The sequence below is a fragment of the Botrytis porri genome, assembly GCF_014898465.1.
Source record: "Botrytis porri strain MUCL 3234 chromosome Unknown BPOR_014, whole genome shotgun sequence".
Classification (NCBI taxonomy): domain Eukaryota; kingdom Fungi; phylum Ascomycota; class Leotiomycetes; order Helotiales; family Sclerotiniaceae; genus Botrytis; species Botrytis porri.
The window spans coordinates 303,694-316,945 of NW_024066088.1; the positions used below are offsets into that span (position 1 = coordinate 303,694).

At 44.0% G+C, this 13,252-nt stretch overlaps 2 protein-coding genes across 2 annotated transcripts; one reads left to right on the forward strand and one right to left on the reverse strand.

Moving 5' to 3' along the window:
- The first annotated feature begins 436 nt into the window (after positions 1–436).
- On the forward strand, positions 437–2,753 carry EAF01_009462 (uncharacterized protein). Its single transcript, XM_038917718.1, has 4 exons — positions 437–683; positions 743–830; positions 892–1,130; positions 1,204–2,753. Exons 1-4 carry the CDS (start codon positions 630–632, stop codon positions 2,560–2,562), a joined length of 1,740 nt encoding a protein of 579 aa, XP_038766527.1. The 5' UTR covers positions 437–629; the 3' UTR covers positions 2,563–2,753.
- Positions 2,754–4,216: 1,463 nt separating this feature from the next.
- On the reverse strand, positions 4,217–7,695 carry EAF01_009463 (uncharacterized protein; the record flags this gene model as incomplete). The annotated part of the gene is made up of 8 exons (XM_038917719.1): positions 4,217–6,181; positions 6,240–6,484; positions 6,539–6,695; positions 6,748–6,840; positions 6,892–7,071; positions 7,123–7,205; positions 7,273–7,476; positions 7,527–7,695. 8 exons carry the CDS (start codon positions 7,693–7,695, stop codon positions 4,217–4,219), a joined length of 3,096 nt encoding a protein of 1,031 aa, XP_038766528.1.
- Between the last annotated feature and the right edge of the window lie 5,557 nt (positions 7,696–13,252).

The window sequence follows — 13,252 nt, forward strand, 5'->3', positions numbered from 1 at the left end:
GTTTTTATAATATAAAATGTAATAATTTCAAGCTAAAATGAATTGTTTTTAAAAAAAACTAAATTTTATAAATATTTCATTTTTATTATAATTTATTATAATTTTTTCTTTAAAAAATAATAATTAGTTATTAAAATAAGAATATTACAAATGACTAATTTTAATGTATTTTTTAAGTAATTCATTCGGTAATATAATTTACTTATATATGAATTACGTTAATCATTTTAATATTACAATAAAATACAAATCAATTAATAATCATCTATATAGTAAACAATAAACATGATTTATAGCGGAGCCGCCCGATCAGACATATTTTGGATTTGATATTTAATAGTTGATACATGATTAGTTTGATATGCGAGTCTGACTGTCAATTTGACTGTTGTAGGGCCCGAGTTGAATGTTTCAAAGTCGCTGCGACCCACACACACAACCCTACCAACCCTACCGACCCTACCATGATACCATCCATATTGAACTTACACATCCATCTAATCTATCTATCACATGATACTTTATAGCTAAGCTCCACCCCCACCTATCCAGTCATCATCGCGTTCTGAACAGCTTCAATATCAATATCGAGCTAGCTAGCTGGCTGCATCTGAAGCTCATTTATCATAATGGCCGGTGTTCAACAACGAGTCCTGAACTGGCTGTACAGTGTTCTTACAAGCGTATGTAAATCTACCCGCCACGTCTATACACGTTTACTCACACTGACATTCAACATCAGGAATATCGAGATGTAAATCGCACATATAATGACGTCGCCCAAACGCTCTCTCAATATACCTCATTATCCCCACGAACGGATGTTCACAGTACGTGAATATGCTTGCAGATTATGCGATCAACTCAAATACTAATGCGCAAGCTAAATAGCATACGAGAATGGCGCATCCTCTCTCCTCCTTCATCTTTCGGGCACCCTACCTGTGAATTTTCGTGGCACAACCTACAGATTCCCAATCGCATTATGGATACCTCACGCATATCCACACGAAGCTCCATTGGTCTATGTGACGCCAGTAGAAGGAATGGTAGTAAGAGCAGGACAACACGTAGATCCGCAAGGGAAGGTCTATCATCCATATTTAATGAGGTGGCCAGACTATTGGGATGTGAGTCGCATAACTTGGCATATTGCACCTTTGAAATTACTTGGCAGATGTACTCATGAATTTAAATATACAGAAATCCAATGTGCTCGATTTTCTCGCGATTCTGCGAGACATTTTTGCTAAAGAGCCTCCTGTTATATCAAAACAACAACAAAATGTTACACCACGTCCACAACCAACAGCTATGCCTCCTCCCATACCACCACTTCCACCGAATGTCGCTCGATCTATTATACCAGGTTCAGCTTCCCCACATCCATTGGCCGACGACCTTCCTCCACCTCCCCCACCGAAACCTACAAATCATGCAGCACCCTACTCCCCCTCGAGTTCCCCGCGGCGAGATGATGGGCCACCGCTGCCCCCGCTGCCTCCGCAAATTTTATATGATAATAGCAGATTTGCGCCGCCGACTTCACAATCACCAAACAGACAATCGCATGCTCCTCAAAGAAGTAGCAGTCTTCGTTATGAAAGTGCCCCTCCATTACCACCGCAACAGCACAGGCAAAACTTACGGGAACCATCATATAGTCCTGTGAGTCCAATAACTCCACCAGATGATTCATATAGACAGTCCTCATACTCTCAGTCATACCAACAACCTCCACAGTCTCAACAACCTCAGCAATACCCACCACCACAACAAGCATACAACGCAAATAATATTCAACAGCCGGCCCCTCCAAATGGTAGACCCCCACCGCCGCCTCAATACATGCATCCACAGCAACAACCAAACCCTGGCCATCCAGCCCATCAGCAATGGCCTCAACATCAGCAGCAACGCCAACACACGCCGCCACCACAACCTCAAGCCAAACCTCCACCACCGCCTGACCTTCTTGATGCCCCACTGACTCTCTCTATCCCCGATGCCTCATCCGCCAATCTTCCAGCTCCACCTGTTCCACCTAACCCAGAAAAGGATATGCTCCTCCACAAACTGGCTAACGCTTTACACTCCCAACGCCTTCATCACACCACCCAAACTACTTCTTCTATTCCAGGTCTTCAGTCGCAACAAAAGGCTATGCTCACTACTCTCTCCGCAATGCAATCTGAACTATCCGCTCTTGAATCCCTCTCCACCCTTCTCTCCAATAACACAACGATTCTCCACACCTCCCTTCAAGCCGCCGACCAACTTCTTCAAACCTCTCAACACCGTACTCCTCCCTCCATTGATGAATTACTCGTCGCACCAACAGTTGTAGGAAACCAACTTTATGAATTAGTATGTGAAGAAAGGAGTCTAGGAGATGCGATTGATGTTTTGGGCAAAGCCGTTGAGAGGGGAAGGATAAGTGGACCGACATTTGCAAAGATGACGAGAGGATTGGCTAGGGAATGGTATTTGAAAAAAGCGTTGGTTAGGAAGATTGGAAAGGGTATGGGTTTGAATGGGGTAGCTGGAATGGGTGGATATTGATATTTCACACTGGAAATATAAGAGGAGAAGAGATATAACCACTTAATATGGCTAGCTAAATCCTGACATGGCAAAATTACATGCACGCAAACAGAGGATGAAGGAAAAAGGAAAGATGAGAAGATAGCTTGAATCTAGGAAAATCAGAGTAAATATAGAACAAATTAAATACAAATACTAGTAAATTCTCTTCAAACTTTCCAAAAAGTTTTAATAATCAACCGGTAGGCATACCAGCTCGTGACTTATTATATATAAGTATTTCATTGGTCAAATTTCATCAATCAAAAAAGTTTTCTTGCATTTCGAACGTCGCAAAATTTTGATGGGGAATAGTTGGAACTCAAATTTGAGTGCTTCTTGCCCTGGGGCAGGCAATAAGATGGATATACTTACTATAGGTACCTAGGTAATGAATGGACAATGGATCGAAGAAAACTGTGTTGCATACCTAGGTATCTGAATTACAAGCTTGCGATACCATCTATCACTTCACCCCTCCTACCACCTCAGAAGTGATGGCACTGTGAAGAAAGAATTGGCGGTGAGATGTATTCATCTATCTATCTACCTATCTATCTACCCTCCTTGTTGCTTTCTGGTAATACCTAATGAAAGAAGTTGGTGATGAATCGATGGATCGAGGAATTCGCATATGCACATGCAATCTAAGGGTTCTCGAGGTTTCATTTTGCCATAGCTGAACGAGTGTTATTCATTTCTTATATGCTACAGAGTTGTACTCTCTTTGTTGATTCCTATTGAGAATTAATTACTATAGATCTTCATTTCTTCAGTGTGTAGTTGTTATTTACTAGAGTATCAAAATCTCAATCTGATATATGTCATAAGATTACATCACATCGCATCACATCACCTCACCTCACTCAAACCATCCAAACTCCAAAAATAAAAGTCTCAACGTGCATTCCATTTGATATTCCTGGCTATAAATCCACCATTCCATTCCATATCATATCAATCGATCACTGTACACACCACACCACACACATACACAGACACAAACACTGCCTACAAAAGAAACTAAGACGTCCCATCCCTCCACCCATCCATGTCCCATGTGTTTATTCACCAAGAGGCCGTCGCTCCCCGAGTCATCCATCCATCCACTTTATCTTCCCATTCTGGACCCCCCACCCCCCTCCCACAATTTCCGAGAAAACAAATCCTCATGCATCGCCAGTAGCGATATGATAATGTCCAATCCCACCCGTCCACCCAGCCATTGATGAGATGAAAATCCGAGATCCTCTTTTTCTCCCCAAGTGCGTTCCATTCTTTAAGTAACCTTAAATATCAAATCATAAACAGGAACAGAAAAGAAGCCAAGCAAGCTCAAAAGTAAATTTTCCCACCCATCACTACCACCACCATATCATGTCAAATCTCAAATCTCCTTCCGCTCCGCCCCAAGCCGAGAAAAAAAGGTAACAAGAAAGGAAAATGAAATAAATACTCGTCACACTGTCCATGAGGCAGTGGCAACTGTCCAGGTTGGAGGTAGACACAACTCGCGCTCATTGCAGATCAATTCAGCAGCCTTCTCACCCATGAAATGTGCTCACGTTGAGGGCATTCACCAAACGGACGATGCCCACTGGAGAGCCATCAGGGCATAATTTCGAAGTTACTCTTAAAGATTTGCTTCTATCTTTGGTTGCCCATTAGGCAATCCATTTGCAGCATGTCCATTAACGCCCGTTGGACTAGTGATTTTTGGATCACCACTGACAGATGGAGGTCCCGATGGTTGCGCCGAGACAATTCCTCCCTTTTTATCTTCTTCTCCATCATCATCGTAGTTTTCATCGACATCCATTTTTCGTGCTGCACGTTCCGGTTCACTAACAGCCGGTGCTGATTGTGCGGGAGTTGAAGGGGCTTGCTCCATGTGCTGAGCCAGTGATGGCTGTTGTGATACCGGTACTTGTTCACGATCGCGCTCGTCTATTGAAGCCTCTTTGATTGGAGTAGCTTGCCGAGGAAGGGTAGGAGGTGGTCCAACTTCGTATGTATGAGGTGGTGGTGGACGCGAATCTTGTTGCATTGCTGGATGGCTTTGCATGCCGTGAGTTGGTGGATGATGCGCAGCTTCCGAGGGGTGATAATTCTCATTCGCACGACGCTGTTCAGCGGCACGTGCTTCAGCTGCGCGACGCTGGTCTTCAACTCTCCTTTGATTCTCTACTTGTCTTTGCTGCTCTTCAGCAAGACGTTGTTCTTCAATTCTCCTTTGGTCTTCGATACGACGAGCTTCAGATGTGCTTCTATGAAATTGTGCCCGGTCACTTGGTGGTGTAGAAGGCCTTCGGTGGTGCATGTCTTCTAGTCGTGCACGATTTTCATCCGAAGCTGGCTTCTTCACTGCGGGCTCGTCTTCCCATTCACGCATTCGCTTTGGACCTACAGATGGTGGTCTATTATCACCACGATCTGAGGACGGGGCGTCTACCGCAGCTAAAGAGGATGGTGGGGGTGGAGCGCCTCCTTCAATCCCACTCCTTTCAGGGATTTCGGTATGATGAGCGTATGGTGGCTGGTTGGAATAAGGAGTCTTGGGAGATGGCATTGTTGCACTCATTATTGGTCGAACTTCTGGTCGAGGACTGTTACGACCAAAAGCAGGCAAAGGAACAGGGCCAGCACCGTTCATTCCATTTTGAGTTGGTGGTAATACGGATGGAGGACCTGAAGGTGGAGGAGCGTAGTTTGTATTCGCCACTCTTTGTGGCTGAGAAGGAGGCCCTTGTGATTGCTGTGCATGAGCAGGCGGAGGTGGTTGCGCTCCCGATGCTGCTCCCGCTCCGGGGCCTGGGTAAGGACCTAGAGGGTGGTGGTCACGGGCGTCTCTTGGATCGCGGGGTTCTCTCTGATCTCTTTGATCTCTTGGGTCCCTTGGATCCCTTTGATCTCTAGGATCTCGAGGATCTCTCGGGTCTCTGGGATCACGAGGCTGAATGTCCGCGGCACGAGGGTCGACACGAGGATCTTTGAATTCCGTTTTGAATTCTCTAGGATCTCTTGGATCCCTTTGCTCTCTTGGGTCTCTGGGGTCTCTGGGGTCCCTAGGATCTCTAGGATCTCTGGGATCCCTAATATCTCTAGGATCCCTAATGTCTCTCATCTCAATGGGAGCTCGTTGAGGGGAACGAGGACGAGGTGGAAGTTGTTGACGAGCATCGGCACCAGGATATGGTCTCATTTGTTGATCTTGTCTAGGACTTGGTACACGTTGTGCAGGCGGAATTGGACCACGATCAGCTCCTCGTTGATCAAAAGGGTTTGGTGGCTGAGAAGGGGGATTGATTTCCGCAAGTCTACTGCCCCATCCATTAGCTGCAGGTGGTCCTTGCGCTTGCGCTTGAGGAGCCGGGTTTCCCCATTGAGGCCCAGGAGGGCCAACGGCACCAGTGGCTTGATAAGCTTGAGGATGTACATCTTGGGGTAGAGGAGCAGCTGCCTGACCTGGCATACCATTGGCTTGCCCACTTCGCAATAATTGTAGACGAGCTTTGATATGAACATTGTTAGGATCAAGTTCGGCAGCACGTTGATAAGCATCCAAAGCGTCGTTAATCTGGTTGTTACATGATTCATACTATGCAAACGATTAACAATGTCTCAAACACGACCGGCTAAAGATGAAGCAAACTTACCAGAGTACCCAAGTCGTACCAGACCTCGGAGATGTACGGGTTCAAGCGTATCGCGCGGGAATATGCATCAAGCGCGTCTCGGTACTGATTAATTTGGTAGTACAAAACGCCAATCGAGCACCAGAAAGTTGGATTCCGTCCGTCTCGATAAACAGCTTGCTGATAGGCCTCGTATGCTTTGGGGTACTTCTGTTGTGACATGTAGCACCGACCGAGGAGGTACCAACTCTGTGCATCGCTTTGATCTGCCACGTGTTAGCGTGTGAAATGTGAGACCGATCATATTTGATGAGTCTTACCGGAACCGACAGATTGTTCCAAGTACTCAATGGCCTGCTCTTGACTTTGGAAACTGGTACTCTGTTGGTGATGCAGCCATCCAAGTTGCTGAAGGACCTTTGCATGTTTTGGATCCCGATCGAGAACACGCTTGTAGGCAATTTTGGCATTATCGTACTACAACCAACCTGTCAGTATCGTCCAATCACATTCCAACTTTCAGACTTACATCTTTTTGTTGCTCATGAACATGTCCAATCTGGAACCAAATGTCCTCTTCTGTCAATGGAGTTGGTGGTACACTGACAATATATCGGAAACACTACAAGCAGTTAGGAACACATGTCACTGAATTTTCAATCAGATGACTTACTTCCAAACTCTGTTGATATTTTTGCTGTTGTTTGTAAATTATACCCAAGCGGAAATAAATTTCGTTGGCCTTTTCGAAATCGGGCTGCATTCTCATCACTTGCGAAAATGCCTCCTCGGCGTGTTCAAGAGAACCATATCTGTCATATAGTATTCCGATACCATACCAAAGTTTAGGCTCCTGAAGTGGGTTGTTAGACTTGAGATACAAAACGCACATTAATTTACTAACCTTCGGATCCCGGAGATGATATAAAGCTTGTTGATAAGCTGAGTATGCTTGTTGTAAATCATCCATCATTAAGAAGCAGTGTCCTATCACATATTAATATTGCATCGGAACAGCAATTGATTGCGCAATGCTAAAAAAGGTCACACTCACCAAGACTACCCCAAACATCTCCATTGTTCCCATCTAGTTTGAGGATACTTTGTAGATATTCAACCGCTTTGGCGAAATTCTCTTGTGCGCGAAGTATAGAACTAATGGCATTCATCGCTGGTATAGATCTTGAGTTCGTGCGGAGTACATGTTCATACGCGGCTAGAGCCTCATCATTGTTGCCTAAGAGCTCTGCTAGACTTCCTATTATACACATTAGTGACTGAAATGATGGATAATCGAGTAATTCTTACCAATTTGGAGCCATACGGACTCATTCATGGCAGCTAGCTGTTGCATTGGCGTTGGCGCAGGAGCCGGCCAGTTTGGTTGCTGCTGAGCCATTCCAGAGGGAGCTGGCCCATTGTGAGCAGGGTGATGCAATTGCATGCCCGCTGGGGGTGATGGATGATGCGCCGCCATCAGTGATTATAGCATGCGATCGCAAATCTGAGATGCGTCGGAATTATGTGCTGGCGATTACGCGCCCAACCACCTCAATGAAAATAGCTTGGCGAAAGATATCTTTTGTCGATAAATCCTTAAGATCAACAAACCACAATTATTCTCCAACAAGATTAATGTCCTCTATCTCGAAGCCCTTGTCTCGACGTTGAAGAAGTCAAGTTATGTTCTGAAATCGCGACCGAAAAGCTTCGTTTGAAGGCCCAAAAGCGTGGCGTGCAGGGTTAAATAATGGAAATTCGAGCTTTTAGTGAATGTAGTGTGAAAGCTCATGCGAAGCTATCTACGTAGCTGTTTCCAAATCACTATTGAGGTTATTTGACATGCGATTATGAGAGTTGCGCCGTCATTGAAATTATTATTCTCTTCGTTTCGCACGTTGACTCAATCGAAAACGAAAAGATTCTTCTACATTTGAGATGACGAGCGGACAGGTTGAATTTTGGTATAAAATCGGCTCGATAACTCACCTAACCCACGACCAAACTACTTTGGAATTAATCAATCTTCTGAGGATTAAAAACGTTTCCTAAACAAATAAAGGTAATTTTCAAGGAACACGGAGAGCGGAATTAGCCCTTTTCAGAATATTCGCTTACTAGCTCTGCTGAAAGATTACGCTAACTGTAATAGCACATGGTTTCCTGCCAACTAGTACTCCTTTAAGTAAAGTGTCCGTTGACGATCCCTCTTTCCTTGAATAGCGCGAAAAAGATAACAATCTTCAAGCTTAACCCCAGCACACGTGACTGATGACTGACTCCTTCCTTTTCCGTAGTGTCGGAAGATTAATAAAGAGAACTCGTAAGTCTTAAACTTTATTGGGAAGTGATTTCAGAGACCGATGGACTAAAGAAGGAAGTCTCCATCAAAATTTAAACTCCGATCAAATTACAAGAAAAAAATATTAGATCATCTCCATCGTCTCCATAGTGCCATAGTCTGTCTCCATACTTTTAACAAGTCTCCTCCGCTTCTTATTTTGCAGCCGCCGGAATTTAACTATTCGCCAAGACGGCCATAGGAAAGAGGGAAACGAGAAGAGAAAAAGGAAATCTTTGTAATCCAAATCAAAAATGTTCCGAAAGCAAAGGCGAATCTTATTACTGCTATCGATCAATTCATCTGTATTTGAATCTCGAGCTGTCTGGACCCTCTCAAGTATTGTTCATATCCAATCTTATTAATCATCAGCCTCAGGCCAAGTGAAGGAGGGAGGGACGGTGGGAACTATTTATTAGTCAAGAGTCAAGACCCAACAGACCCTCTTCCATTGACCCTAATAAAGGGCCCTGCCAAATATCCATCCACTGATTGTCTCATCTTCCAAGGGAATGATTCAAGGTGGATAAAGTTCGCTGGGAAGGTACAAAGGGCTGTGGGGGGTTGCGTGTATCCCCCTGTAGCATTATAATAAGTGGAGTGTTCTCGGCGAGGCTTGAAATCCACAAAATCTAAAAGATGGTGTGGGTGCCCAGTGGTAAGCTAGCTACACCAGTTGAGGATGGTTACAGTTGCATTCGGAAATGGCATCGCGAAATGGATGACAATGCTCACTGCACTGCACACACAGGCTCTTGTGTGGTGTCAGGGGTCGTGGGAAAGGGATTATTGTGTTGGTAGGTAGGTAGGTAGGTAGGTAGCTTATTAGTACTAGGCAATGCATTTGATTAATCGATAGATGAATGGTGGGTGGATGGGTGGATGGGTGGATGAATAGATGAATAGATGAATAGATGGATTCCTGGATTGATGGGAAAGGTTCCACAAAGCCGCTGATGCAAAAGGACTTGGGGATGTCGTGTCTTGAGGTCTTGAGGAAGAGAAGCATGATATTCTCCAGCCATATGTTGGTCAAACATTTTGGAGGCGGCGAGGGGCGTTGAATAAGTATTCTGTGACTTTGGGTTCGCAAACCGAAAGGAAACATGATCTTCGTCCGTTCATAGAAGATATGGGGGGGATGGTGCGGCGGTCTTAACCACAATCCACCACAATAGAGGGTCATGCATTGATGTGGTAGATGCGCACGGTAGGTAAGATATTGTGTGTGTATCACAGCCTCAATCAATCCTCTCGGAATTAATTAAGCCCATGTTCCTCTGGCAGATACCAGGATAGTAGAAACTAAGATACTAATGAGATACTAGGTACATTACGAATTACTCATAAGACATGTGAAGAAAAAGGGTGTCATGCCCAGTTGTCGTCCAGTTGCATCTCAAGCATTCATAATTTGTCAAGGCCAATGAGTTACCGTAAACTATTCATGCTCACTCCTCAAACTGTACGACACCAAACTCGATATGGAAGCAGGATCTCGCCCACTCAGTGCCACCACCCACCCACACACTCTCTTGTACATCTTTCGCCTGTGCAGAACCCAAGTGTATCTAAGTTAAGTATGTATGCAACACAACCACCATCGACATCCTGGTTAGTTATCATAAACGGTGAACATTCCCTTTCCTTTTCGTAGTTTAGTCCTATCACGTTTGATTAATATTAATTGATCAAGGACAAGTCACCAAAGAAGGAATAACATTTGCCGGGTAGATCCAATGGTGAAGGTCGTAGTCAACAATAGAGTTTGTTAGATGGTCACATCGTGGTCAAATAAATCTCAACAATTATCTCAATTTGAATATTCAAAGTCGAACATTCGTTCCAATAGATTTACAACTCTACGTGATTGATTTTCGATTCCATCTCCTCAAAGCAGTTTAGCATCCATCTACGACACCAATCGGATACCCACCTCAGCCATACAAGTACCCCGAAACGACCCAAAGCCACATCAAATCACACCCCCTATTCCCCTCCTCGGTCTATTTCGGCTCACCATCTCAATTAAGAAATACATCTGACAGCCGTCAACCGCAGTGCAGCCGTGCGGACAGCGCCCCCAACCGGCATTATTACCTTATTATTCCGGGCGGTACATAATAATTACACGGAGCATCAAATGCTCTTTTATCATGTAGGTACGGAGGATTTACAGACTTCACTCAAGAAAATGAAACCATAAAATAAGAGTTTTCCATGAGTCAGGATCGTATATTACCCTCACCCGCTTCACACATTCCGACTTATTTGCACGTCGTATCGTATTTAAGGTTGTTTCAAATGACAACCCATTCCTTCCTTTCACTAGCCTAGCTTTTGATCAACCCAATCCGTTGTTCAACTCGAGAACATTCGAAAAATCTCTTCCAAACTTTGCCTGTTCTCCCCACAACCACGTTTCCACGTTGTAAGATTTGATGCCAACCTATGTAATAGAAGCTTGATGACGAATACCCACATTCAAATCCTGTTCGCCTTGGGTATATTATCGGGTTGAGTTTCTTGCCAACTCGTCATCTCTCCAATAAGTACCTGGGTGTGAAATATACTTATTACTAATCCATCTATGCATCTATTCATCTATTCATCTATTCCTCTATTCAACTCATTCTCTTCTTCCCGCACATCACATCACAGCACACCCCAATCCCAATCGCCTCACGCATGTCCAGTGTACGTTACAGTACAGTGAGTGCTTCCTCCCCTGCACTAACTCGTCGCATATGCATCTCCTACAGAAGCGCAGCCCGTCTGCATGTCCATACCACAACCTAAGTCACAAACATGATACATCGACTTATCTCATGTGCTTCATCATCACTCTTTTCTTCTCGATTCCTAACCGCCTCTCACATGGATTGACCTCAACCATCCTCAACAATCAATCGATCAGAAATATTTATCAAACTGTCAAGAATGCTCTCCCTCTTTATCATTTTCATTCGCCTATATGTTATGTCATGTCATGCCATGCCATGCCATGCAAGCAAGACCAACTCCAGTGCTGCACACCCATTTATCCCCCGCAATCACCAACGATTCCAATATATTCTTCCCATTCGATTCAAGCACACCATGAACCCTCAAGAGGCCTTGTAAGTTGTAACTTCACGATCCCCCGTTTCCCGTTATCTTCTTCCTTCAAACTCTTCCCCTCTTTTGATACCGCATACCACAAACCAACCCTGCACAACACATAAGTATTCGCCTCAATTGAAATTGGCTTTCGATCGTCACATGCCACTTGGCCCCCAATAATAACTTGACGTGGCTTTTTTTCATCACACGCATATGATATGGATATACCCGTAGTTTATCAGCCACAACTGCCATTTTTAAAAACGGAAAGTGGCTTGAGTGGCTTGACTTTCTTACAACACCTAGGTATCGTATCTTTGAACATTTCTCCCTCCTTCTTGCCTTGTATTAATTAGTATACCTACGCACAGGTTTAAAACCTTCAGTCCAATCCCCTCCATTCTTTCATCATTCCTTATTATAACTCAGGTCCAAATCCATCATTAAAATAGAAATCATCCTTATTCTCATCCTCATCCTCATCCATATCCATATCCACGCAATCTCAAAATCGCACCAAGTAGTTAATCTCACAATCCCACAATCTCATCTCTCATCTAATTATGTCACACCCAAGATACCAAAACCATACATTTCGCACCATACCCTACACCAAGTCCATACCTCACTCTTCCACTATCGCCTCCCCCCTTTTCATAAAACCTCCAGCACATCCTATCCCTATCCTCATCCTCAAACACCACACCACACCACACCACACCACACCACAAATGGACCATTAATCCTCTCCAAGCATAACGAGCGTGCGCACAAACTCCCAAGATTACGATCATACGATCGGGATTATCGGAATCAATGGTTGGACCTGCCGGTACGATAGGTGAGACATGGCTGGTTGGTGCTTTGGGAGACTGGATCCGTTTTTTTTTCTTTGTGTGTAGAAAAATTTCTTGGCTTTGCTGTGTGTTTGTGAACTCTTGCCCAGGAGTTGGGTTAGGTGAGTTTGGTGGGTGTGCTGGGCTGGATAGGATAAGATTCTTTCACGTGTTCTTTCGGTGAGTAGAGGGATGGGGAATAGGATGATGAGAATGATGGTATTCATTCTTTGAATGTAATTGTATCTTGTTTAAATGATACACAGTTCTCTACCACATTCCTCCAATTATCACCTTTTTGTACCCGTGACTGATCTTGATCTCGTCCCTATCTGCACGTGATTACATCTACTCCTCGGCGCAGTGCTTATCGTCCTTATCGCTCACATCTTTCTGTGACCTCAATTTCTACATCTCCAACAAATTACCCGTCTCTAGATCAGTCTTGGTAAAAAGAACAAACGTATAAGACATTTCGAATAGTTGATTACTATCAATCGAATTCAAACTCTCATATCGATCATTACTTTCTTTGCGACTTTCATTCTCTATTATACCATCTCAGGGTCAACAAACGTTAACGAATTTTTCTATTCGAGAACTGGGTAGAAATTGGATTTTATATAGCAAGGTATATTCCTGATGTTTGGGGAATAAGGTTGGAAGCATCAGATACTTAGATAATGGGAGGATATGATATGAGGACATCCATAGGTAGGTATCTGAAGATACACTATGATGATTCTACAAGTATA

Bases quoted from the DNA above. Each gene is read 5' to 3' on its own strand.
- EAF01_009462 (XM_038917718.1), top strand. From the start codon at position 630: ATGGCCGGTGTTCAACAACGAGTCCTGAACTGGCTGTACAGTGTTCTT. The intron at 831-891 runs GTACGTGAATAT...CAAGCTAAATAG, and splicing joins CCCACGAACGGATGTTCACA to CATACGAGAATGGCGCATCC. The intron at 1,131-1,203 runs GTGAGTCGCATA...TTAAATATACAG, and splicing joins GGTGGCCAGACTATTGGGAT to AAATCCAATGTGCTCGATTT.